This window comes from Acinonyx jubatus, chromosome C2, assembly GCF_027475565.1.
Source record: "Acinonyx jubatus isolate Ajub_Pintada_27869175 chromosome C2, VMU_Ajub_asm_v1.0, whole genome shotgun sequence".
Taxonomy (NCBI): domain Eukaryota; kingdom Metazoa; phylum Chordata; class Mammalia; order Carnivora; family Felidae; genus Acinonyx; species Acinonyx jubatus.
The window spans coordinates 66,551,459-66,577,820 of record NC_069384.1 but is presented as its reverse complement, the minus strand read 5'-3'; the positions used below and the strand labels follow the sequence as shown (position 1 = coordinate 66,577,820).

The 26,362-nt window shown below is 41.3% G+C and overlaps 2 protein-coding genes across 4 annotated transcripts in view; one reads left to right on the top strand and one right to left on the bottom strand.

Moving 5' to 3' along the window:
* Positions 1-20,950, bottom strand: part of CD86 (CD86 molecule) — a 94,690-nt gene extending 73,740 nt beyond the window's left edge. Inside the window, exons 1-2 of the mRNA XM_053220931.1 lie at positions 20,568-20,950; positions 19,970-20,036 (exon numbers count right to left, since the gene is read on the bottom strand). The gene's annotated coding sequence lies outside the window, so the exon portion shown is untranslated. The remainder of the gene's footprint in view (positions 1-19,969; positions 20,037-20,567) is intronic.
* ILDR1 (immunoglobulin like domain containing receptor 1) overlaps positions 1-26,362 on the top strand; it is a 290,612-nt gene that overhangs the window by 249,515 nt on the left and 14,735 nt on the right. For 2 of the 3 annotated variants that reach the window (XM_053220929.1, XM_053220928.1), the window contains exons 3-4: positions 22,499-22,669; positions 24,015-24,164. In XM_053220929.1, the coding sequence (XP_053076904.1) occupies positions 22,499-22,669; positions 24,015-24,164 (321 nt within the window). Of the gene's footprint in view, positions 1-11,096; positions 11,283-22,498; positions 22,670-24,014; positions 24,165-26,362 lie in introns of those variants that run through there. The other variant, XM_027060974.2, reaches the window with a different exon arrangement.

The window sequence follows — 26,362 nt, the reverse complement described above, 5'->3', positions numbered from 1 at the left end:
TGGTGTTAAGTTTGTCTGGAGTCAAGTTGGGCTGGAAGTTTGTTGTTACTATGGTTACCTCAGTGTACACAGGCTTCAAATTTCTCTAGCGATACCTTGTGTGAGCTATTTGCCAGAATGTTTTTCTCGGTGTCTTCTCTACTCTTGGTTTCATGCCTTTCTGCTTTCTTTTGAGTCTTCCCTTTGAACTGGTTCCCCAAAATAATCTGTCTTTTGCTGTTCTCCTAGCTGTATTCCATTCTTATTTTTACTTAATGTTTATCAGAATGGTTGTGGGGAGGAGGGTAGGCAAGGCCTAGTTCTCTGTGTTTTAATTGCTTCAGTTTTCGGGAGACATTGTGAACCTTCACTTATGTTCCTGCCTTCCACTGGACTTAGTGCTGGGCCAGAACCTATTCTTGACTTTCTCCCAGGGGTAAACATTTATTTTCCTGTTTTCCTTCCCCAGTAGCAACGGGCTTCCATCAGTACCTTAAAAATATAGTTTTTGTTTCCATTAACTCTGCAGATTGAGCCTTTTGTTTCACAGAGGAGCTAGAATAGATGGGTTAGAGCAGAGTTTTGGCAATGATTTCTAGTCCCCCTCATGCAGCCATTCCTGTAAGGAAAATGTCCTTAGAGTTTTCTCCAATTTTCCTTGTGAGCTCCTGGTGAGGTTCTCACAGAAAAACCCTGAAAGAAGGTACAGACAGACCCACAGGGGCTTCAATGTATAACACTGGTCCACACTCAGCCTTCAGCAATTTATTAGTTTTCCAGCTATTCTTGTGACTGGCTTATATGGCATCAGGAAGCATCTCCCCCAGATAAGCAAATGCTCTGATTCTGTTTTTCTATATAGGAGCTTGTCTCCCAAATTTGGGTTACATTTTTGTCCAGTGACAGCAACCTTCTTAAGGGTTAAAGAATCTTTATTAGTTTTGCAGTTTGTCCAGCATTTTCTTAATGTAAGGGTGGGAACAGCTCTTTATAGCTCTCTATACCTCTGAGGTGAAACCAGAAGTAATTTCTATACCTTTTCATGTATTTCATACAATTTCTGGGACTCAACCAAAATAAACAGACACACAATTTTGCTGAATACAAGGTCAATATATGAAATCAATTGAAAGTCTATACACTAGCCATAACCAACAGAAAATACAATTTTTAAATTGATGTAATTTACCATCAAATTATATAAGTACCTACAAATTAGCCTCATGGAGATGTATTTCTACCAAAAAAATTAAAACCTAAAAAAATTTAAGAAAAATGGAAGAATATAAAAACAATTGGAGGTATACACTAAGTTCATAAATTGGAAGGCTCAAAAATATAAAAATGGCAATTCCTCCCAAATTCATCTATTGGGTAGATGGGTAAGGCAATCCCAATTAAGATCCTAGCAGATTTTTGTGTAAATTAGCAAGTTGATTCTAAAATGTGCGTGGAAATGCAACTGGCTGAGAATAGCCAAGTCATTCTTGAAGAAGAAAATGAAATGGAAGGACTCGTTCCAGTAGATATGAAGACCTGTTATAAGGCTACCATAATTTAAAAAATGTGGTATTGGCACAAAGATAGGCAAACAAATAGAAAGACTAAGGAAAGAAAGTAGAGAATCCAGAATCAAATATACACATGTATGGACAGTTCACTTTTGGAAAAGCTGACATTGTTGAGCAGAAGGGAAAGAAATTATTTTTTTCTTTTTCCCTCTTTCTTTCTTTCTTTCTTTCTTCCTTCCTTCTTTCTTTTTTTTTTTTTTCGGGGGGTGGCATACATGCTGCTGAAGCAAGCATAGAAATTAATTTTCAATAATCAGGTTTGGTTAATTGGATATCTGAGGAAAAATGGAACTTAACTCCCTAGTTCATACATCAGTTCTATGTGGATTGCAGATCTAAATGTAAAAAGCAAAATATAATGCTACTAGGAGATTACAGACGAGAATATTTTCATGACCTTAGGAAAGGCAAGTATATATTAAATAAGACACTAAAATCTTAAAGACATTAAAATAAAATATTGATAAATTAAACTTCTTTAAAATAAGTAATAAATATATTTGTTCAGCAAACAAGATCATTAAGAGAGCAAAAAACCAAGTCACAAATTGGGAGGAGGTATTTTTAACCCATGTAAATCACAAAAAGGACCATATCCAGAATACCATAAGAAACTCCTATAAATCACGAAAAGAATAGAAAATTGAATAGAAAAAAAAAGCAAAAGATTCTACTAAAGCCAAAAAAAAAAAAAAAAGAATATCCAAAAGTCCCAAAAGCCAATAAACATATGAAAAAGTGCTCAACTCATTAGTCATCAGGGAAATGCAAATTAAACCACAATGCAATACCATTGCATACCCACAGTAGAGCTATAATTGAAGACTGTCAACCCCAAATATAGCCAAGGATGTGAAACATTAAAACTTTCATACACTAGTGGTATATAGGTAAATTTGGAAAAATCTAAGGTTGAACATATGCTTACTATACTGATAATCTAATGCTGCATAATAGCACTATTGTTCTAAACAATAGTTTAAACAGTAGTTTGTTGCTTAAAACAACAAACATATTCTCTCTCTTCCTGTGGGTCAGGAATCTGACAGTAGCTTAGCTGTATGGGTTTTGTCTCAGGGTCTCTCATGAGTTAATAGTCAAATGTCAACTCTTCTGAAGACTTGATTGCAGCTAGAATATTTCCTTCCAAGACGGTTCACTCATATGATCATTGGCAGGAGGCCTTAGTCCCTCGCCATGTGGACCTCTCGATAGGATTGCCTTAGTATCCTCATGATATTGCAGCTGGCCTCCCCATACTGGGCAAGGAAGAAGCTATAATGCCTTTTATGATCTGGTCTTGGTGGTAACACACTATCACTTTTGCTGTTCTTTTCATTAGAAGTGAGTCACTAAGTTCAGCCTATACTTGAGGGTCTCTTTTGAAGAGAGGAGGGTCAGAGAATTTGGGTACATATATTAAAATCACCACACATACCCGATGACCAGATAATTTTACCTTAAGTTATAGAAGCAAAAATGGGTTAGTGTATGGTTCTCCAAACATTTACAACAATGTTTATAGCGTCATTATTCATAATAGCCAAATAGTAGAAACAAAATCCTTAGCAACAATACATTAAATAAATCGTGGTATATTCTATCAATATAATTCTATTCATAAATAAGAGTTAACAAACTTACATGCAAAACTATAGATGAATCTTGCTAATATTGAGCAAAAGAGACAAGCTCCAAAAATGTGTACTACATTATTTTCTTTATGTAAATGTTAAAAGAGGCAAGACCAATCTATAATGTAAGAAGTCAAGATGGTGGTTACCTTTGGGGAGGAAAAGGGAGGGAATGATTTAGAGGGGTTATGAGGAAATCACCATTTCAATACTGATCTATAACTTGCCCAGAATAATTGTAAAGATATGTTTACATTGTGATATTTCATTGAACCATACACCTCTGATTTGTACAGGTTTCAGAATTGTCTTATATTTCAAATTTAGAAAAATTTTTTAAAAAGACGCCAAAGAAAGAAAAAATAGTATACTTCAGGCAAAACCAAAACATGTCTGTGCACTGAATTTGGTCTGCAAGTAGCCAGTTTGTAATATCTGCTTTAGACCAGGTTGGTAAATATGATCTTCAAAAGGACTCAAAGCATATGGGTTATGTTAGACTTTGGTGGTAGCATAAATCTATTCCTGTAGAATTTAGAATTGTCAACTGTTGGCTATGGAAAAGCCTTTCTGGATCATTCAATCCAGTGATTTTTCAAACTGACCTTTCTGGCAGAGGCAAATCCTTAGGTACTCCACAGAATGCAAGAGCTTCTCAGAATACAGTGTAAAAACCACTGATCTTGCCTAAGTCCGTTGTGTTAAAACAAAAAACTGAGGCCTAGAGAGACTGTTATTTGTTTAGAGTCAAACAGCTGCTTGGTGACGATGTCCTTAGCCTCACTCCCATGTGAAGGTACCATGAGTATGCTGTGCTGTCCTGGTGAAGAAACCTAACATCGGAAAAGTTACATACCTCAGGACCTTGGTCTTTGGAGTAGAAACTCTGTTATTCTGTCATTCAAGGTGGTGGCAAAGCAGAATTATCAAAGATAAACTGAGACAAGAAATGTGTTGGAAAGTGTTCTGTTTAGGGACTGCCCTGGGGAATGCCCTATTTGCTAACAAAGATGTGGGGCATTCTCTCATCCAGCTCACTCTTCAAGTAGCTTCTCAACTCTGGCTGTACATTAGAACCACCTGGGAACTTTTGAAAAAATACTGCTTCCTGGGTCTCCCCATAGACTAACTGAATCAGATTCTCTGGAGTGGGCTGGAAAGAACTGGATATTCTGACCCCTATTGAGCTTCACTGAGATGTGTATGGACTGAGCTCATCATTTCAGAGAAGCTCTGAGTCTGAATAACAAATTGGGCCTTGACACAAGATGAAAAACACTAGAGAGAGAAAAAAATCCCTCTGTTGGTAGCAAAACTCCAGGCTGCCTACCTTTGCTTTGCTATGAGGACTTGGGCCTCTTCTCCAGCCTCAAGAATTGGACAAGCCCCCCCAATTGTCCTTAGATTTTCTCCTTACAATAAAATAGTCAGAAAACCAGATTCTTAGGCCTTCCATGAAAAGTGCAATTAAAGTACCTTGGTTCCATGCATGGCTTTGGCAGAACATGGAATCTACATCTCTGTTTAGAATGGGTAGAGCCCATTCTTTGAGGAAAGTCACCCTTAGAGATGCATTAGTTCTGTATTCCTCTGTCCAGCTAAAGAACCCTGATATCTTCCTAATCTGGGTCATTCTCACTTTTGTAGAATGCCAGAGGTGGGAAGAACCAAAGAAGTTATCTCATCCAGTTTCCCATTTGATAGATAAAAACATTCTTGGCCAAAGTGACTTACCTAAAGTCACACTGGATGTCAGTGGAAATGTCATAGCCCAAACACACATAGTCTCATTCAGTGCTACTCTTTTTTGTCTTTAAAGCATTTTTAATTACAAAATAAGCCAAAGATACAGAAAAGCATATAAAATAATACAATCAGCACCATTTATACCACCTAAATGTAACTGATTTTACATTTTTAGCGTATTGGTTTCAGATATTAAAAAAAATTTTTAATGTTTATTTTTGTGAGAGAGAGAGATAGAGAGCACGCACGTGAGGGAGAGAATGAACGGGGGGATGGGCAGAGAGAGAGGAGACACAGAATCAGAAGCAGGCTCCAGGCTCTGAGCTGTCAGTGCCAAGCCCCCCCACCCCCCAAACAGGGCTCGAACTGACAACACAGGGCTCTAACTCACAAGCGGTGAGATCATGACCTGAGCCTGAGTTGGATGCTCAACCAACTGAGCCACCCAGGCAAAAATATATATATTTTTAAATAAAATGTTATAGATTCAGCTGACGTCCCTCCTAACCCATACCTCTCCTCCCTCCCTCTCAGGAGTAACAACCCTCCAAGATTGGTGAATCCTATTCCCTGGAATGTTTTTGTATTTTGTTCTACATGTATGTGAATCTTATATGTATTGTTTTTGTCTTAACATTTGACAAAATACTGTAAATAATATCTTGCAACTTCTTTATTCATATAACATTATGTTTTTAATATATCATCCATGGTATAGATTTAGTTAATTCATTTTAACAGTGTCATATTATCTCATTCCATTGATAAGCCCCATTTTATTTATTTACTCCTCTCTGTTGGGAAGTTGTTTCCAGGTTTTGCACAAACTGTTTTGCAGCCAACATCCATGTATCTGTGTGCACAAGAGTGAGAATTTTTATAGATTGGAGACCTAGAAGGGAAATCAAAAGGTGCAGGGATATATGTACCTTCAATTTCATGGGATTTTGTCAAATTGTTCTCCAAAGTAATTGAACCAATTTAAACTTCTCACATCTTTACCAACACTTAGTTTGCTCAGACTTTTACATTTTAACCAATTTGTCACACATGAAATAGCTTTGTTTTAAATTTACAATTTCTGATTATTAGGTTGAGCATCTTTTAATATAATTAATAGTGAATCAGATTTCCTCTTACGTGAATTGGCTATTTGTCTCCCTTGCTATTGGGTTGTCCCCTACTTACTATTTAGGAGTTGTTGTTGTTGTTGTTGTTATTTTTTAAATATGCTGGTCATATTTTTTTGCCTTTTAAATGCACAGCAAACATTTTTTTCCAGTTTGTGCTTTGTTTTTTCATTTTGTATACATTGTCTTTGATTATAGAATTTTAAAATTTAACATAGTCTTCTGTATCAGTCTTCCTTAATGAATTATTCTTCTTGTTTTCTGTTTAAGAAATGATTCTTTTCTTCAAGGTCATATAGGCATTCTACCATATTTTCTCCTAAAAGCTTGAAATTTTTGCTTTTAATGTTTAGATTTCAATCAGTTTGGAATTTTGTATGTAGTATGAAGAAACAATATCTTAACTTTTAACATAACAAACACTAACTGTCCTAGCATCACTTATTGAATAGTTTATGGTTATCCCTATCCCCCCACTGAATTATAATGCAATCTCTGTAATATATCAAGTTCCCATCTATGTGGGTATGTTTCCAGAATCTCTTTTGTCTTCGTTCCACTTGTCTGTTTGCTTATCTATGCCACTGCCACATGGTTTTAAGTGCTCTACCTTTTTCATTTAAAGAGGCAAATTCCCCTCTTCCTTCTTATTTTTCTTCAAAATTATCTTAGCTATTTACCACTGTATTCCATTTGATTTTAAGAATATCTTAGGAAGTTCTGGGGAGATTTTTCAGGTTTTTGTTAGAAATATTTAGAATTAACTCAGAAAAAATACTGTCTTTAGTGATATTGTTTTTATCTATGAATATGGTACATCTTTGCATTTATTTACATCTTTGAAAAGTGTTTTTACTAACTTCTTACAATTTTCTCCATCAAGCTATTTCACATATATTGTTAGATTTATTCCTACTTTATAGATATACTGCTATTACAAATCTATATTTTATTTTTATTTTTTAAAGTTTATTTATTTATTTTGAAGCAGGGGGGCGGGGAGGGACAGAGAGAGAGAGAGAGAGAGAGAGAGAGAATCCCAAGCAGGCTCCACACTGTTAATGGAGAGCCTTATGACACAGGGTTCAATCCCACAAACTGTGAGATCATGACCTGAGTCGAGATCAAGAGTTGGACACTTAACCGACTAAGCCAACCAGGTTCCCCACAAATGTATATTTTAAAGTTATATCTTCCAAATGGATGTTCCTGGTATATACAGATGCCAGTGACATTAACATATTGACCTTGTTTTCAGCAACTTCTTGTTAGCCCTTATGTATATAGATTCTCTTCAGTAGTCTATGTAATCAAAACACTGTGATAACAATATCTTTATTCATTTTCAGCCTTTTAAATTTTCTTATTATGCTAATTAGAAGATTCAGTATAATGTTGAATAGGAGTGGTAATAATGAATATATTTGTTCTGAAACTCCTTTCCCCAGATTTTTTCACCTCCTGCTTTTAGCCCTACTCCCAGATGAATTGTATCTTGGATTATATTCCACTGACCAAAAAGTAGGTCTCCCAGTCCCATCTGACCCAGACCTCTCTTATTAAGCATGTAGTTCCTACCAACCCCACTCAAACAACTGTACTTAATAAAGGTGTCGAACCATCCATGGGGGTTTCATTTGGATACTCCACTATTCTGTCAGGTGCAAATGTGTCTAAAATGATTCAAATTTTTTTCTGTATATCTGTGTAGAATGGCAACACCATCTACACAGACTTAATAATCAGAAATATATATTCTCTCAATTCCCACATCTAATTTACCATCAGTCTTGTCAATTCTACATTCTAAATGTCTGCCAAAGTATTTTTTCTTCCCCATTCTCAACACCAATGACTGGGTTGAGCCTTCAGTATTTCCATCTTGACCACAGTAACAGTTTCCTAACTGATCTCCCTGCCTTTCATCTCAATCCTTGCTTACCATTCTTCTCATTGCTGACAAGTTTATCTTCCTAACACGCAAGTCTGATCATGTCTTGTCCAGCTTAAAACGCTGCCTCCCTAATGTCTACTGTATAAAGTCTTAGTTCTCCAGCTGGTCATGCAAGGCCCTTTATTTACCTTGGCTCTCTAACAAATTTTCCTACCACTCCCCACCTTGCCCTGGCAAAACTGAAGTGCTTATAGTTCAACTATGCTGTTTCCTGGTGCTATGATTTTTGCACACAGTCTCTCTGCTTGGATTGCTCTGACAAAGTCTTGTTCATTTTCAAACCCAGCTTACATGTCACTTACTCCAGCAACTATAAAGAACTCAACTATATCTATTGAGTACTACCAATATGCCAGGTGCTATGCTCTTTGTATGCCAGACATACAAAATGAATAAGATATTTCCAAATGTTGCAACATCAGTTAGCTACTTTCATTTCTTGCCTCCCTTTAGGTTTAACTGGAGCAGGATTTTTAATTACATATTTCTTTATTTTCTTTCTTCCATTCTTGATAAATACACACATGTACAAATATCAAACTATTCTCAAGCAGAGATGCATATGTATATATAGACACAGTATTCAGAAATATTTATGGACAGTTTTAACTAGAAAGTATGATTATAAATGATGAAATCATAAGCTCGGTACTTTGTGGTTAGACCCTAGACGAGTGAACACAAAGAAACACAATATGGCTAGGGTAATAATTAAGGGTGTGTTCTCCAAAGGCAGATTGCCTGAGTTTACCTCTCAGCTTTTCTGCTTACAAGCTGGGTGACCCCGGGTAAGTAACTGAATCTTTGTGCCTCAAGTTCCTTAGCTGTAAAATGGGGACAATAATAATACCTGCTTCAGAATGTTGTTGAGAGAATTATTGAAGTGCTGAGAATAGTGCCCAGCACAATATAAGTATTTAATAAATACTACCTATTGTTACTTTGTATATGAGGACACTTTTGTCTCCGTCACTATCAGCAGGTCAAGTGATTTTTACTTCTATATTTAGCAATGAAAGAACTGTTTGTTGTTCTGAGCCAAATGTATATTCTTATCAAATCTTTATTGAACCAATGGTACATGTTGGCAGAATAACTGGTCCAGGAGAGCTCACGGTAGTGGAATGGAGTTTAACTTTCTGTAGAGCTAAATGATATATGTGGAAACAAACTGCCTTAGCTGATAACCTAACTGTAAACACAGATTGAGACATAGCTAGGTGAGAGTGTATGGTGTAATAGCTAACAGCAGAAGGTCTGGAATCAGACTGCCTCATTTAGATTCATAACTCCACCACTTACTAGCTTTGTTACCTTGGTCAAGTTACTTCTTTGTACCTCAGCTTCTACATCTGTAAAATGGGATTGATAATAACAGAATAACAGTCCCTATTTTATATAGTTATTGTAGAAATGTAATGAGATAATGCACAGAAGGCTCTTAGATCATTGCTTCATACAGGTGGAATACTACCTTTACAGGTGGTAAAGAAATAAGATGCATGTAGTATTAAACTGACCTTTATATCAAAACAAGGACTGAAGGGCGTAGGAGGTAGGTTTGGGAAAGTGAGGGCTCATACTTTTTTAGACTGGGATTGAACATTTGCCTAGAGCAATTTACAAATCCAGGAGCCACACAAATCCCTCAGGGTCACAAACACTCAGATACATACAATGTTCCTGACAGCATGTGCACAGTCTCTGGAGGGGGTAGGGGGAGCATCCCTCACATTATATCCTGCTTCTGCTGCTGTGCTAAGATCCCACTGTGGAAGGTCTAAAGGCCCCTGAACATTCTGTACCATCTGCCTTTGGCCATGTACTTACTGCCTGAATTTACTTCCTACTTTCTTGAAGAGAAGTGGCTACAGGAAAAAACATTTAAAGGGGAGAGGCCAATTGGGGAACTAGAGGGCAGACTAAAGGGGAAGGAGGGGAAATTGGGAGAAGGGACTGGGTTGACCACCAATTAGTCTCAGGACAAGGATGTTCCTCTGGGCGGAAGTGAGATGAGGGACACGAGTAGCTCTAGTGAAGAGAACCCTTCACAGCAGAGGAAGAGATAATCTTAAGAGAAATAATATTGACTTCTAAGGTCACTGATGAGAATGGGAGCTTCCTGAGGGGCAGAAACCATGTTTAATGCACCTTTATAATTCTTTTCTTGAGGAAAAAGATGGTGGCTAGGAGGGAGAGCACAATGAACAATCCCTAATAAGGGAGAGGTGTATAAAATAGCTTGTTTCTATTGACCAGTGTATAGGTGACTTTCCAGGTTAATGTCGTTGGTTGGTTCCCGAAGGCAAGTGTGTCTTCTTCCTGTGTTTTATGGTTCCCTAGTGGGTTCCTGCCAAGGAAGGAAGGACTGGATTATATCTTAGTTGGCCTGGTGCAAAGTGACCTAGAATCTTTGACTTTGGGGGGGGCTGAGTCAGTGAGGGGCTGTGGAGCTGCACTTCATGAAGGATGGAAACTAATAAAAAGGAATACACCAACATTAACAATGCCTAACTATGGGTGGTGGGAGCAGGATTTTTTTCTTATTTCTAATAATTTATATTTTTCTAACTTTTCTGTAATAAGCATCTATGAGTTTTATATTTGTGGAAAGTTAGACCTATTTGTCTAGTTTATACCATACACTTTAGTTTCTAGAAAACCTGAGCAAACATTATGTGCAAATGTCATATTAGTGTGTTTTCAGTGGGGAAAAAAAGTTTTCCAAACACGCATGAGGGAATGGAAATACAACGCAGGAAATGCACCTAGGCAGTTATGTCCACATAAATTCTCCAAAGAGGGGTAAGAAAGTTGCTAGGGGTGAGATTTCCCAAGAACTTCTGGGGGGTAAAATGGTAACGTTCTTTATAAGCGGGAAAGGTGTGGCAAGAGATGGGGTTCCAGGGAGGAGAACTACCTGGAGTCTTGCGGTGGAAGAGGCGAGGCGGTGGCAGGTAGGAGAGAGAGGTGGCCGCGTTCCTCCGGGACCGGGGGCGGAGCAGGAAAGGGCGGTGCGCCGGACGGGAGGCGGGGCTGAGGGGCGCGCCCCAGGTGGGGATGAGCCGGACCTCACCTGCTCGGGGACGCGCCGAGCGAGGGGAAGGCGGAGGGATTCCTTGGAGAAGTGGTGCGTCCTGAGGTGAAAACTGTGGAGGAGAGCTGACGTGCCCCTGGAGCCCCTGAGCAGAAAGGGGCCAGGGAGCGGCTGGCATGGGCTTCGAGCTGCCTGCACCTTGGCTGCTCCTCTTCACCTGGCTCCCAGCAGGTGAGCTTTGGGAAAGTGGGTCTCACCCTGGACGCAGAGAGACAGGAAGCCATTGTTGCCTGGCCTTGCAGAACTGGCCTCGGGCAAGACAGGGCAGGGTAGTGGAGGCCTGGGCAGCGCTCTGGTAGCTCTTGGCACAGGCACCAGGCGGTGCGGGGACTAGCTCGAGTTTCTGCCTGTGGGAACCTGTTGTTTTCCTCATTTATTGGCCTACGTCCTTCTGAAACAGGTGCAACTAAGAAAGAAACCCAGAGCCCCTGGGCTTCCCTCCAGCAGTCTTTAGGTACTTCTTAGTCTTTAAAACTGAATCGATAAAGGTGGAAGCACCACTCTTTTGATGCCTAGTTACTTTGCTTATTTTATAGGACTAAGCCATGTGGCTGTCTGCTAACCATGGTCAGTGTCACTATTCTACTTTCTTTGTATCCGCTCACTTTCCTAACTCTTCCCCCTTGCTCAGTATCTCCCCACCAGGCGTCCAACCACCCACCCTTTCCTCCCTTCTCTTAACTTTCCTACCCTGTCTGCTTTGGAAAGCATGGTTTTTGTGTCTCAGTGTATCTCTTGGAAATATGTCAGGAGTGTCTATCTGCATGAGTAAAATCAGGTGAAAGGATAGCTGAATGACTGTGCAGGACTTTCAACCCTTTTCAAGTAGGATGTAGGTGTGACCTTGCAAACAAGAATGTATGAATGCCCTTGGAAATTCTTCCCCGTTTCATTTCATTTTACCATCCCTTGTCCCCTTTTTAGGAATAACTGCCCTCTTATCTCAGTGGGAAGTCAGCTCAGTTTGCTCACAGACCAGTTTGAGTCTTGTATTTTTCTGAAGGAGATGTAATTTGAAGTTATGGGCAGAGTTTCATTTTTACCAGCTTGATAGGACATGAAAATCACTTGGATGTAACTAAATCTCATTCAGACAAGATTCTACAATAGCTTAAGCTTAATGCTGAGAATAAAAAGGAGGGAGAATTGCAAAAGGGTGAGAAAACTGGAAAATCAGTATCCCTAAGACCCTCTGGCTCACACCGTTTTCTGCAGGATCTATATTCTATCAGTTGTCTGAAGCTAAGAAGGCTAGGTGTCCGACACATGATACACAAGGAAATGGACTAAACCTCACCTAAATTGAAGTTCCCCAAATTCCACCAGAGTAGTTACCAGCTGGGACTGTGACAGCAAAATCATAAAAATCCCAGCTTCTCACAGTCGTCTATCCTGTGCGTTATGTGTTCAGCTCACGTTCCATGGCAGCTAGGGATTTCTGATGCTGCTAGAGCTGCCTTTTCAAGAAAATAGAGGTCTACTCCCATCTCCCCCCTTTAGCACCCTATCCCCAGATTAGGACTTTGTAGCCAGCAGTCATCCAGGTCAATAGAATAAGAAAAGAAGCCTTACAGACAACAATTTTATTAGGGTATAAACCCCAATCCTTAAATCATCAGCATAATGTTCTAAAAGTTCTATTTTTATGAAGAATATTGAACACTGAAAAATTTTCAAATACAGCGATTATAACCAAAGGGTATATTCTTTATAGTAAGCAGATTGCTAAATGGACAGGGGCTTTAGAAAGTGGAGCTCCAAGTGTTCAGGAACTAGCCATGCAGTGTTAGTAGCCAGGATGCCGAGGTGGTAAAATTATACAGACTGCTGTGTTTGCCTGGCATTCTTTATTTTTTTTATTTAAAAAAATTTTTTTTTTTGTTAACATTTATTTACTTTTGAGACAGAGAGAGACAGAGCATGAACGGGGGAGGGTCAGAGAGAGAGACACAGAATCTGAAACAGGCTCCAGGCTCTGGGCTGTCAGCACAGAGCCCGATGCGGGGCTCAAACTCACGAACCGTGAGATCATGACCTGAGCCGAAGTCAGACACTTAACTGACTGAGCCACCCAGGTGCCCCTGCCTGGCATTCTTTAAATGGAAGCCTACCTGCATGACCCATTTTAGAACTAGAGAAAGCTGAATTCACAAAAAGTCCTAAGTAACATCTAATCTCACTTTTCTTTTTTTTTTCCTTTTTATTTTAGAGAGACAGAGAGAATGCAAGGGGGGGGTGGGGAGAGGGGCAGGGGGAGAGAGAGAGAGAGTGAGAGAGAGAGAGAGAGACAGACAGACAGACAGACAGACAATCTTAACCAGGCTCCATGCTCAGTGCAGAGCCTGATGCAGGGCTTGATCTCATGAACCGTGAGATCATGACCTGAGCCAAAATCAAGAGTCAGACACTCAACTGACTGAGACACCCAGGCGCCCCAAATCTCAACTTTATTTCATAGGTGAGAAATTGAGATTTCAACTCTTCAGACTCCAACAGTTTGAGGGGAAATAGCTATTTTAGCAGATATTTTCCCCGAATATGTGTAGAAGGTATATATAAAAGAAAAAGCTTCATCCAACTATTTAATGTGCATTTGGATTTTGCATCCACAATGTTTGTGTGACTCTGGTCAAGTTACTGAAAGCCTGCAGTAAACAGGGATGATTATAGTACATATCTCATAAGGTTTTTGTGAGGATTAAGTGAAATGAAGATTTTAAGGCACTTAATATAGTGGCTGAAACAAAGTGAGGGTTTAATGAATGTTAGCCACGGTGGTGAGGTGATGATACTCATGATTTAGATCCAAGTAGGATATTTTAGAGCTAACTTGAATGAAGCAATTTAAGTTTCCCCTCCTCCTCCTTCCCCTATAGCTAAGAAACTGCAGTTAATAGTCAGTGGACTATCAGGTTGGAATTCAGAATCTGCCTCTTACTAGCTGTGACTTTGGAGGAATTCAATTCCCTTCATCCAGAAAACAGGTGAAATTCCTGATAAGCCCCTCACAACCCCCACACTCCAGTCCCCATAAGGCCAGCTCTTGTTGGATGGCTTAACATCAAGCACAGGGTCTACAAAATGGTCATCACTCAGGAAATACTGCCCCCGCCTCTTCATTTTTACACGAAACTGCCTAAAATTCCCTAAGATCAAACAGAAATCAAGCTACTTTTCTCAGTTCCGGTATCTACCAAAGAAGTGCTTTTCAAATTTTTTTTACAGCTCTCAGTAAGAAATACAGTTTATGTTGTGACATGGACACATATAGAAGATTTATAAAACAGAAACAAGAGCACACACACACACACAAACCCATTACTATGTTGGGTAAAAGAATAACAGATTGATATCACATATTATTTTAATAACATTTAAATAAGTAGAAAATAGTCTCCAAATTAACACTAAATAGAAAAATCCAGTAAGTTGATTTTCTCAAGGTCTCCTGCAGATTGCAATATGAGCTTTGGAAAATCCTAGAGTATGTTCATTTTGATCCAGCACACTGTTCTCTTCTGTTTCTAAAGAAGAGTTAACCCAAGCTTCTAGTTAGCATCCAGGTTTCTGCAGTTGTTAAGTGTGAGCCATTAGTGAAATCATGTCAGATTTGGGTACTGGCAAGTCTAGTCAGTGTGGCCTGGGGCCCTGATGGAACCTCTCAGGTCCCGGAGTCCTGGGAAGTTAACCCCAGTCCCTGTGCTCTGAGCTGTGGAGAGATCAGTTGTCATTGTTTATGTTTGTTTTTGTACTTTTTCCAAGTTTTTTTTTCTTTAAAAAGAAATGTTTAGCACACAAGTGATACTTGCCCCTTAAAACAAAACATTAAGATAATCTAAGGTAGGTTCTGCAGCCTTTTGCATTATTGGCTGATAGTTCTGGTTACCTCCATTGAGCCTCAAAGTTTATGCCTGGAATGAAAGTTTAGTTTTCCACCCAAATTCTAAAACAGTGTGTCTCATTTGGGCTTTTGTGAGTTTTTTAAAGATTATAGAGTGGCGTTAACTTACAGATTCACACAACTATCAACTTGTAGTATCGTTCTTTGGGAAATGAGCCGGCTGATTCTAAGACACAAGATTCTTGGCATATAGACCAGCAATTTTCCCTTGGTGATGGGGGTAAAGTGTGGGATCACACTGAAGACTGAATGACATCTCGATTCACAATGTAGTGGATAGGAAAGCGGAGTTTCTCAGGCTGAGGAGGGTGTGGGTGGTGGTTGGGAGCTGTCCACTTGGCTCCTTCCTTACCTCCATGGGATCCCTGACGTACCTCCCCAGAATCCCAGGACTCTGCCAAACTCAAGTAGAACTCACTCCCAGTCTCTGTCTGTCTTCCTCTCTGGACCAGTTTTGCAGGTAAGGAAATCTGTGTTCAGGAAAGTCACAAGTGCCAGGTTGACATAGTAGACTTAGGACCAGAACCCTGGCATCCTCATTTTTAGTACATTGCTCTTTCCCCTGTTTCATACCATGGAGTAAATTCGTTTTGTCTAATTGAATCCTAGTATGCAGAAGTAGAAATAGATTGTCTAACTAAATGCTACTTATTAAACATGTTGCCCCAACAACAATGCAGTGGAATGAGATGCTGATAATTAATGTATCATCTGCCTGGGTTTCTTTCAGCCCAGTAGTGTGTTTCATTTTGTCCTTGGGGGAGAATTAAATTTGTGTTTAAAGAATTGGGAAGATTCAGGTCATGTCTCATACTTCCCTCATCTTTTTTTCTGTATCTTTCAATCTGTGAATCTTAGGGTAAGGTGGGGTCAGAAGAAAGCAGTTTTGACACTTTCTTCATTTCCCAAACCTTGTTCTATTTCTTAATCCCAGGCTTTGCCCCTTCTTTTCTATTCCAGGTGATAAACCTCACACTAGCCTATTTTAAGCACCTTAACCGTCTTGCCTCTTTTCTGTCTAGTTCCAACCAGCCTCTACTCAGACGATAGGTTAACCTACCTGGGTTCATCTTTTTCACCTTCATTTTATTCCTCCAAGAACCTCTATTAGGTCCCCATAGCTTATAGAGTGGGTTAAAGCTCTTTGTTTGGATTTCAGGGCTCACTCATTCTTGACCTCACTCACTACTTTGGGCAGCCTTCTCCCGCTGATATGGCAATACCCCCTCTCCCAGCAATACACACCCTTCTTTGTTTTTTTGTCTGCCACCCTACAAATGGTTAACTTTATTTGTTTTCTATACTTTTAGAGCACTTAAAATTTGTTCCAAGCAGTTTAGCCTGTCTTGTATGAATTTGTTTTTAGTCAGCAAATGTTTAATGCATACCATGTATAAGGCACGCATTAATGTATAAGGCCAGCCATGTATAAGGCTGGCAAACACTAGCTGTGTGATCCTGAACCAGTTACTTCATCTCCCTGAGGATTTTTCTCATTTATGAAGTTGAGATAAAATAAGGCTTATCTCATGGGTGTTTTTACAAAGGTTAAATGAGATACTATATAATAAAGCACCCAAGACCATGGCTAACAACATAGCAAGTGCTCAGTATATGTTTCCTCCCCAGTGTAGCCACATGCTTAGCACCACCCTGAGCCTCACACTGTTGAGTAGCAGATACCAGACCTTTGTTAAACATGTAATACATAGACCTAATTCCTACCCCTACCCCCACCCCAGCCCCCTTCTCTTTGTCCTCTTTTCTCCTCTCCTAATTCTCTCAACCCCTTTTTGTTCACACTCATGGCCACTCCCTCTTCCCCTTGATTCCTTTTATATTTGCACTGTTATCTAAGGAAATGTAACAAGTACTGACGGCAAATATACTTGGGGAGATAGCTTGCTCAGACATAAACTCTGATAGGATTAAACCTGTGTACTTTTTGTTAACCTGCTTAGTGGATCATAGGTGCCTGGGTGCCTAAAAATCACTCAAGAATCAAGACCTTCCATCAAGTGTTGGCACTAGGTCAAGCCCCTTGCCTGGAAAGACCCTGCTCCCCTGCTGCCTGCCACACCCCTCCAGGCAGGGCCCTTCATGTGTAAAGGAGAGGAAATGCCATTCAATCCCCTGAATACCTCTGTCCCTATGCTGTATGGATAATATGTTCTAGACACTGTAAAACATCTTGCCCAATCTGATATTACACAGGGAAGACATTATTGAATAAAGTAATGGACAGAGATATGCATATGTTTGGAACACACATCATTTAGCTGTAAAGATAATTTTCTTTCATTGGTTTTCCTTTGACTTTCATATAGGATGTAGTCCCCACTGGCACCTGAGCGTAGTCTTAAAAAGTACTTCATGGTAGGAAACAGAATCCTCTACCACTTCCCTCCTTCCCACAAACTCCAATATCTCATCTGAAGTTACCTTTCAATCCTTAGATGACAGGTTTCTCTCCCTTTTTCCCAGAGGAGATGAACTGAATGGGTTTGCCAGGGGACAAAGTGATGCAGCTTTAAGAGCTTTTAATGCCAGTTTACATTTGTATCATTTTAATGCTTTCAAAATGCTTTTACATGCTGTTGTCAGTTGACTTCAATCTCCAAAGTAGGCAAGATAAGTACAAATGAGACAAGTAACAGCTAATGTTTCTTCAGTGCCTGTTATGTCCCACCCTCTTTGCTAAATGCTGGACATTTATTATCTCATTTAATCCCCACTACAACATTATCAAGGAAGTATTATTATAATTCCACATAAAGAGGCAATTGTAGTTTGGAAATAATTTGTTAGGTCTTTTAGCTGGTGGGAGAGTGGAGACAAAATCTGAACTCAGGAAGTCACTCTCCAGAATTAAAGTTTCAAAAGAAAATGATAGAGGTATTTAGGAAATGAAGGGGATACCACAGGATGAAGGAAATTTAAAAATAGAAAAAAATATATAAGAATTTGAGGGGCCCCTGGGTGGCTCAGTCAGTTGAGCGTCTGCCTTTAGCTCAGGTCACGATCTCACGGTTTGTGGGTTCGAGCCCTGTGTCAGGCTCTGTGCTGATAGCTCAGAGCCTGGAGCCTGCTTCAGATTCTGTGTCTCCCTCTCTGTGCCCCTCTTCTGCTCACCTTCTGTTTCTTTCTGTCTTTCAAAAATTAATAAAAATTAAAAATTTAAAAAAAAAAAAGAAAAGAAATATAAGAATTTGAAAACAATTTAAAGAGCAAAGATCCGGAGCGCCTAGGTGGCTCTTGATTTCGGCTCAGGTCATGATCTCAGGATAGTGAGATTGAGCCCTGCCTTGGGCTCTGTGTTGGGCATGAAGCTGCTTAAGATTCTCTCTCTCTCTCTCTCTCTCTCTCTCTCTCTCTCTCTCTCTCTCTCTCCCTCCCTCTCCCTCTCCCCTCCCCCCCTCCTCCCACCCATCTCCCTCTCCCTCTCCCTCTCCCTCTCCCCTGCTCTCTCTCTCTCTCAAAAAAAAAAAAAAAAAAAGCAAAGATCCAACATCGACATCTACCTTTTTGAATCTGTCCCTATTTTCAGCCCAGATTCTTCTATTCTTAGTCTCTTCTTGAAAACTTTACCTGCATAGTAGTGTGCATGACCAATGTGGTTAGTTTTACTGAGAAGTCTGAGGCTACAGAACAAGAAGGATGGGAAGTTTTTGTCTTTGAGATAGGCTGTCCTCCCAATCTGGAAAATCCTCCTACTTTTTGAGTTTAACACCTGACTTCCACTTGGAAAGTCAAGCTTGCCTGCTTGGGAAAGATCAGGTTTGGGTGCCAGCAGAACCAAATCCTGCGGCTGAGAGGGCTTGGTTTATTATAGTCTCTGAAGCTTGGCCCACATATATGAGCAGAGGGATTCCCACCCTAGAGGGTTTTGTGAAGATTAGAGGCAATGTGTGTACATCACCTGGCACACAATAGATCCTAAGATTCACAGCAACAGCTGAGAAAAGGGGAGGGAGGTTTGCTGGTTGCTCAGTACCTTTTGTCCTGGGACTCTTACTCTCTTTGTGGAGGAGGGCAAGGGGTATAGGTCCAAGAGTGCATATGCTATGGGGCTGGAAGAACCCTGGAGAGAGTGGGAGTGAGCTCAGTTCAGTCAAAATTGTGGGAACCTGATCTATTTCAAGGCTTGAAATTCACATAAGGGATGAAATCTGAGAGAGGATGAAAGAGTAAATACCCAGCCAGCAAAGCCAGTGCTGACGTTGGTAAAGGTGAGTCATGTCACCTCAGGTATGTTTTGGCCATAATAAAGGCATTCATGGAAGGGTGCTGAATGGGAATCTGACAATAAAGGTGATCACCCTTGTCCCCATTCTTCTTCCTCAGAGTGTCAGATTCAGCAATCTTCAAAGCTACCTGAAAGTAACTTCTAGCTCCAAATTCCTTTCTCTGACTCCCAGCAAACCTGCCCTCCCTCCAAATGTTCCACCTCTATACAAATAATATTCACTAGAGTCCTCTGAAGAAATTGCTATTTATGTCACATTACCATTCAGGAAAATAAAGAACATGCAGGTTATCAATCAATCACAGTATCAGAGTGATTGCTGCCGATTATAGCCTGGCTCCACACTCCACAATTATTTGCAGGCTAGTGAGTACTGAACATCTTCCTTTACTTAAAGAATAACCAGGCAGAGTGGCAAGAGTACTGCTCAGGGGTGGAATCTTGACTCTGACCTTATTAGAAAGTAAAGCGACTACAGACAGGCCACTCACCTTTTCCAGTCCTAGATTTGCGGTGTATGAAGGGGCACTGCTCATCTCCTCCCAGGGATCATTTTTAATGTGTAAAAGAAAATATTTGAAAGTACTGTGTGGACATAGGATTTTGTTTAGACCACAAATAGGTGTTTTTATTTCCATTCCAATCCGTGTATCTGCTGAGCAAAATAAGCTGGTGTTGACAGTGCCATCCTGGACATTGTCAAAAGCTTACCTGTAGCGACTTCTCTTCAGTTAAAGCTGTGTTGGGGGAAAGTTCCAAGGTCTATGTCAGGTCAGTTCTGGAAAAAAACAAGGAGGGTGGTGAGGGTAGAGAAGCAAAACTAACAAAGCAGATTACAAAGCAATCCATGTTAGGCTTGAGACACTGGTCACTGGCTCTTCGATTTCAGATTGGACTAATTTCCAGGAATCTTATAGCTGGTAGAAGACAGCAGCTGTTTTTCTCCCAAACTACTCAAGGCTCATTTTTGAAATGATGATCTTTATAGCTGGACAAGGAAGTCATCAGTCTTACCAAAGACACCACTTTTGCCCTATTACGCTACAGAAAAGTCTCCAGTGATTATCCATTAACTAGAAATACATGCTTCGGTGTGATTTAGACTCCACCCCCATGCACTGCCACCAGCCCCGCCTTATTTATCCCTCTGCTTCCCATAAAGCCAGAATACTAGCCAGTTTGGTTCCCTCCAAGCCCCGTAAATAACTGCTCCTTTCTGATAAGGGCTTTTGCTCACTCTCTTCTTCTGCCTCGAAGCCATGAGTTTCTCTGCCTTCTCCCTATTTTTCACGTGTGATCTTAATCCTACCTGAGTCTTAAGGTCCAGCTTATATTTTTCTTCCATGAAGTCTTGCCCAGGTACAGGTCTCCCCTGCAGATCCTCTTTCCAGCAGGTCTGTCACAGGCACATCCTCATTTCAGCCCAGCCCTGGAGACAGTTTAGGTCATTTCTGGGGGCAAGGGCCTGTCCTGAGCAGCACTCTGCTCTTTCTCTGTGGATGTGAGAAAAGTGGGTGCATGTGCCCGTCACAAGCCACCACTTACTATTTCACGAGGGCTGTGTCCAGCAGGTGAGGAAGGACTCAGAACCACATGGCTCTGGCCTTTGAGCCAGGCTCACCCAGCTGTTTTGTAAGGGGTGAGAGTGGCGCTAAATGTTTGTGGGAGTAAAACAGTTACCTTGAAGCCATTTCACCTGAGAACTCTCCTGGAGAGAACCCAACTTGAACCCCTTTCTCTCTGGCCTTCATGGTAAAGGAAAAGAGGGAAAGAGACTCCGACTCCGACACTAACACAGCAGCATATGTGCCAGGCGCCATGCCAAGTGCCAGAAGAGAATGGTCTCACTGCGTTCTTTCAAGGACCCGATGAGGTTAGGACTACTCTAATCTCCAGCCACAGCTGAGAAAACACAAACTCAGAGTAAAAAAAAACTTGTATAATGTCCAAATAAATAGCGAAGTGTTATTTGAACCCAGTTGTCTCAGAGTACAAGGCCTGTTTGTTTTGTTTTTAGTTTAGTCGACACCAGTGGTTCTCAGAGTATGATGCCCAGAGCAGTAGTATCAGCGTCTCCTGGAAACTTGTTAGAAATGTAAGTTCTTGGGCCCCACCCAAGTCCTGCTGAATCAGAAACTCCTACTGACAGTGATCTGGGCTGTTACAAGTCCTGGTGGTGCGTGTTCAAGTTTGAATACTTCTGTTCTGAGCTAAACCTCCCACAAGAAGATCCCTTATAACTTGGCCTAGAAACCATATTGACATAGGAACATTCTAAGATGTTGGTTATGTGTGGACCCCTGACCACGCCAGAGTCCACCTGACTTTCTGTGCCACCTGGTTCCTCATCAAGGCAGACCTGGAGCTGCAAGTATATTTGTAGCTTTGGAGGCTGGGGAGAAGGAGTTTTAAAAAGGAGAAAAGAAAAAACCTTAATTTCTTCAAGTTTTCTTCATAAAATTTGTCACAATCTGATCATTTTTATTTATGTTGTCATGCTTATGTCTACAACCTGTACTGCCAGTTTCTACTGTTGATGTATTCTTGGTCATTCATTCCATTATTTATTCAACAAACATCTGTTGGGTGCCAAGGAGGTGACAGTGCAGGATGAGGTGCTCGTGCTTAAACGATGCGTCAGAGACAAACTCAGCCTGCTCAGAGCCTGCACTTAACTGGCCATCACCAAGGCATGTGAAAAGTGTTGCCTGGGGGTAGGAAGAGGCACTTTAGGAAAACACACAGGGCCCCTTTCCCAGGTTTGCAGTCAGGGAAGGCTTCTTCTTCTTCTTCTTCTTCTTTTTTTTAACACTTATTTTTGAGAGAGAGAGAGAGAGAGAGAGAGAGAGAGAGACAGAGCATGAGCAGGGGAGGGGCAGAGAGAGAGAGAGGGAGACACAGAATCCTTCCTTGGGGAAGTGGGGAAACATTTTAAGAAAAGTGACATGAGAAAATGTATGCATGTATTAGCAGGCTCAGGCCAGTACCTATACAGCCTTCTTTTCATACAGTTTCTGTATTGTTGCTGGACGGATGAGACCCTCGCAAGTCATCCTTGCTCTGTCCTCCACCTCGCCCAGAGTGTCTGCAGTCTCCGCCTCTGACTCTGCCTGTGAGCCCCCATCTAGTCAGACAGTGTGTTCACTTATTTGCATGGCTTTTATCACTCCATGAACAGAAGTAGGTCACCTCTCAGAGACATAGTATGCCTTCAGTGTTTTCTCCTGCTCTTGGCTGCAGGGTGCCTGTCCTTGCTGGTGACCGTCCAGCACACGGAGCGCTATGTCACCCTGTTTGCCTCTGTCATCCTCAAATGTGACTACACCACCTCCGCCCAGCTCCAGGATGTGGTAGTGACGTGGCGCTTCAAGTCCTTCTGCAAGGACCCTATCTTTGACTACTACTCTGCATGTGAGTGCCCTCCCCCCTCTGCCCAGGCCCCTCTGTGAAGCATTGCCATGAAGGCATAGGAATTATTTAGGATCACAAATCCTTATGAGAAGCCACAAAGATCACTTAATGTGGCCCCCTCATTTGATAGATAAGTGGCCCAGGCAGATGAACTAACTTATTCCTGGTCACATACTATTTTATTTTAAAATTTATGTCCTACCTTGTTCCTGAAAAGATTTAGGCAGCTCAGACATTAAGTTTTTTTTAAAAGGCAGCTCAAGTCCTGCCTCCCAGCCCATTTGGTTGCGTGCCAGCACACTGAGATGAGTCTGCAGTCTGCCGCCATCACCTTCACCACCTTAGAATGTAGACAAGAAGCCTCCTACACCCTCCAGGACGCTGAGGAGTGGCCATTTGTGAACCTCCGCACACTGCCACACTCCCTTTTATGGTCAGCCTTCCTGGTGGCTGACTGAACCCTCCAAGTGAGCGAGTGAGGGAGAGCTCACTGCCCCCAGGGAATACATTCTCAGGGCTGCACAATTCCCCCTACCTATGCTTAGCCACGTCCTACCTCACAGTAGTGGCTGCCCCACTCATGTCAGTTCTGTGCTCCGAAAGCAAAGCTCTTTCTAGCTGTCTACTTCTGCCTCTCTCAAGGAACAAAGGAATGCAGATCCTCACTGGCAGCCCTGGACAATTAACCTTGTAGAAATTTTTGAGAGTAGAAGTAGATGCCGTCTATAAGGAAGGAAGTGAGCTTCCTGAGATGAGGAAAAATGGGGGGAGGCCTGAGCTTTACCTCTGTCAGCCCTGACTTACAGTACATCTTACAGTATGAACCCCGATACCTAAATGTCTGAGTCACTGACAGAACCTGGCCTCGTTCCCAAAAGACACATCTCTAAATCAAGGCATGATTTTCAGGGGGTTACTCTTCAAATAAAGGGCCAGGGAAAAGAGACCAGGGTGGTAGGCATTTGCCACCAGAAAATGCATTGTAAGGGCAGGTAGATGAACGCTGTGGGGGCAGAATCTGGGGTTACCAAAAATGAGGTAAGGGTAGTTGGGATGGGAAATGGGGGCATGCAGCCAGGATTTAGAAATGATGGCCTTTTAGAGGGGTCTGGGTCTTGCTGCTCAAAAGTTCATTAGTATCACCTGGGAGTTCATTAGAAATGCAGACTCTCAGATTCTCACTCTGGACCCGCAGACTCAGAATCTTCATGTTTAGTAAGATTCCCAGTAGATGCATGAGCTCAGGAAAAATTGAGAAGCTTCCCTGCCCCAGGGAACACTAAAGGTGCCTTTCTTCATGGGAATTCCCCCTGCTGTGTGACTTAGCTGTGTCCCCTTTTCTCAGCTTACCAGGCAGCTTTATCCCTGGGCCAGGACCCCTCCAATGACTGCAATGACAGCCAGCGGGAGGTTCGCATCGTGGCTCAGAGGCGGGGGCAGAATGAGCCCGTGCTGGGGGTGGATTACCGGCAGCGCAAGATCACCATCCAGAACCGTGAGTGCAGGGGAGGCAGCAGGGAAATGGGGGTGGCGGACACCAGGCCTGACAGGCTGAGTCATTGTGGGGATTCCCCCCCCCTTTTTTTTTTTCCATTTGTTTGTTTGAGGAAATTGCCAGATACATAGAATGCTGTACCACCATCTGAAGTCACTCCCCTGGAAGTTGGTGTCTGGATGAGAAGATGTCCTACAGCTTTGGCTAAAGGTCTGGGAGCGGGTGGTTTCTTTTGCTTTTTCATGGCTAAGGTGTGGATCAGTCTTGTTTGCTCCCTCCCATAAATTGCCCTCAGGGCCTGTGTGAACCCCAGGGCCCTGAGTTTCCCTCTGACCACTCCTGTTGTATATATCTAAGGGGCTTTCAAGTAGGTGACCACCTTGACACCATCATCACCCATTGGTAGAGGAAAGAGCGTTAGGCTTCATTGACCAAGAGCATTAGTTCATTGACCAGCAGCAGATTTTTTTTCTCTGGCATCTGTTACCTCATCTGAAAGATGGACATAATAGGCTCTGTCTCCCTACACTGAAGTAAGTATCAAACGTGATATCTGAAAGCTATATCTAAAGCATGTTTATTCTTTATGCCTAGTACACGGTGGTTAGAACCCTCAGTCTGCAGTCAGATTCTGGTGTGGGTCCCCATTCTGCACTTATAGGGTATGTGAACTTGGGTAAGTCCCTTCGATTTTTTTCTACAAAATGGGACTTGCCATAGTACTCCCCATCTCGTGGAGATTTGTCAGGATTAAGTGAGCTGATATACATAAATCACTTAGCAAATATTAAGTGTGCAGTGAACTTTAGTTACCATCACTGAGCACGCTTTTGGACGGAGGGTTAGCCCTACATTCCTACCTTGTAATCCAGGATTGCCATGATGGATTATTGGCACATAATTCAGAGCCTATTTCAGTGAGCTTCATGTGCAGTGTTAAATAAATATTTGCTGCTTAAAAGGGGAAAAATGGTAGAGAATACACTAAGCAGGCCACTCAGGGTACCTGTGGCAACAATGTGAGGAAATCAGTGAATATTTGATGACCATTTAAAGGTAGATCATTTAAAGAGAGCCAATTTAATATTTGCTTCCAGAGTGGTGTCTAATACTTTAGCTGTAATATTTAAACCTGATCCTTTTACATGCAATCTCTGCTTTCCCCAAGCCAGCCCTTAAACTCTTAGCTTTAGTGAACATCTGTCCTATTCTGGTCTCTAGGTACATTCTCAAAGATTCAGGGTGGTTCTGTTTTTCCCAGAACCTGCAAAATGAGCCCTGATCTGACTCCAAAATGTAAAGTCTCTTTTGGCAAGTCTCATTTAGTTTTTGAAGGATAATATTCCCCAGAGGTGACAAGGTGACAGACAGTCCTTGCTTTTCTCTCTCTCTCTCTCTCTCTTTCTATCTATCTATCTATCTATCTATCTATCTATCTATCTATCTATCTAATTTTGAACAATAGTATCCACTATTTCCACTCCCAGTCACTTTTGGATCAAACTTTGCTTCTTCCTTCATGGAAAACCATTATTTCCCCCTTGGTTTTTAATTCTACCTCCATGCTTGTTGTGACTTCCTAGAACCCTTGTTTTCTGACACTTCTTTGCCCTGTGCTTGCATCATTTGAAAAGACCCTGTCAAATCAGTTCTTGGATCATTCAAAATATAAACATATCCAGGGGTGCCTGGGTGACTCAGTTGGTTGAGTGTCCAACTTCAGCTCAGGTCACAATCTCACAGCTCATGAGTTTGAGCCCGCATTACTCAGAGCCTGGAGCCTGCTTTGAAATCTAGGTCTCTGTCTCTCTCTGCCCCTCCCCCACTCATGCTCTGTTTCTCTCTCTCAAAAATAAATAAACATAAAGAAATTTAAATATTAACATATCTGAATGTCCTCATTACTGTGACATCCCTGAAAAACATGTTTATGTTTCTAATAAAAACTGGGGCAGACCTATGATACACATTAACTTAGAGGGAGAACCTCCTCCAAAACACTTTCCCCATTCTTCCAAGTCTAGGGGAAGCTCTTTCTGGGAAAGGTAGTGTGTTTGGAAAATCATGGGCAGGAAAATATTGTAGAGATTGACGTAGAAAGAGAAGGAAACAAAAGTTGAAGTTAGCTCCAGTGGTGCGTGACCTTGCATTTCTGTTTCATTTCCTCAATAAATATTTTTTGACAAACAGATAATGGA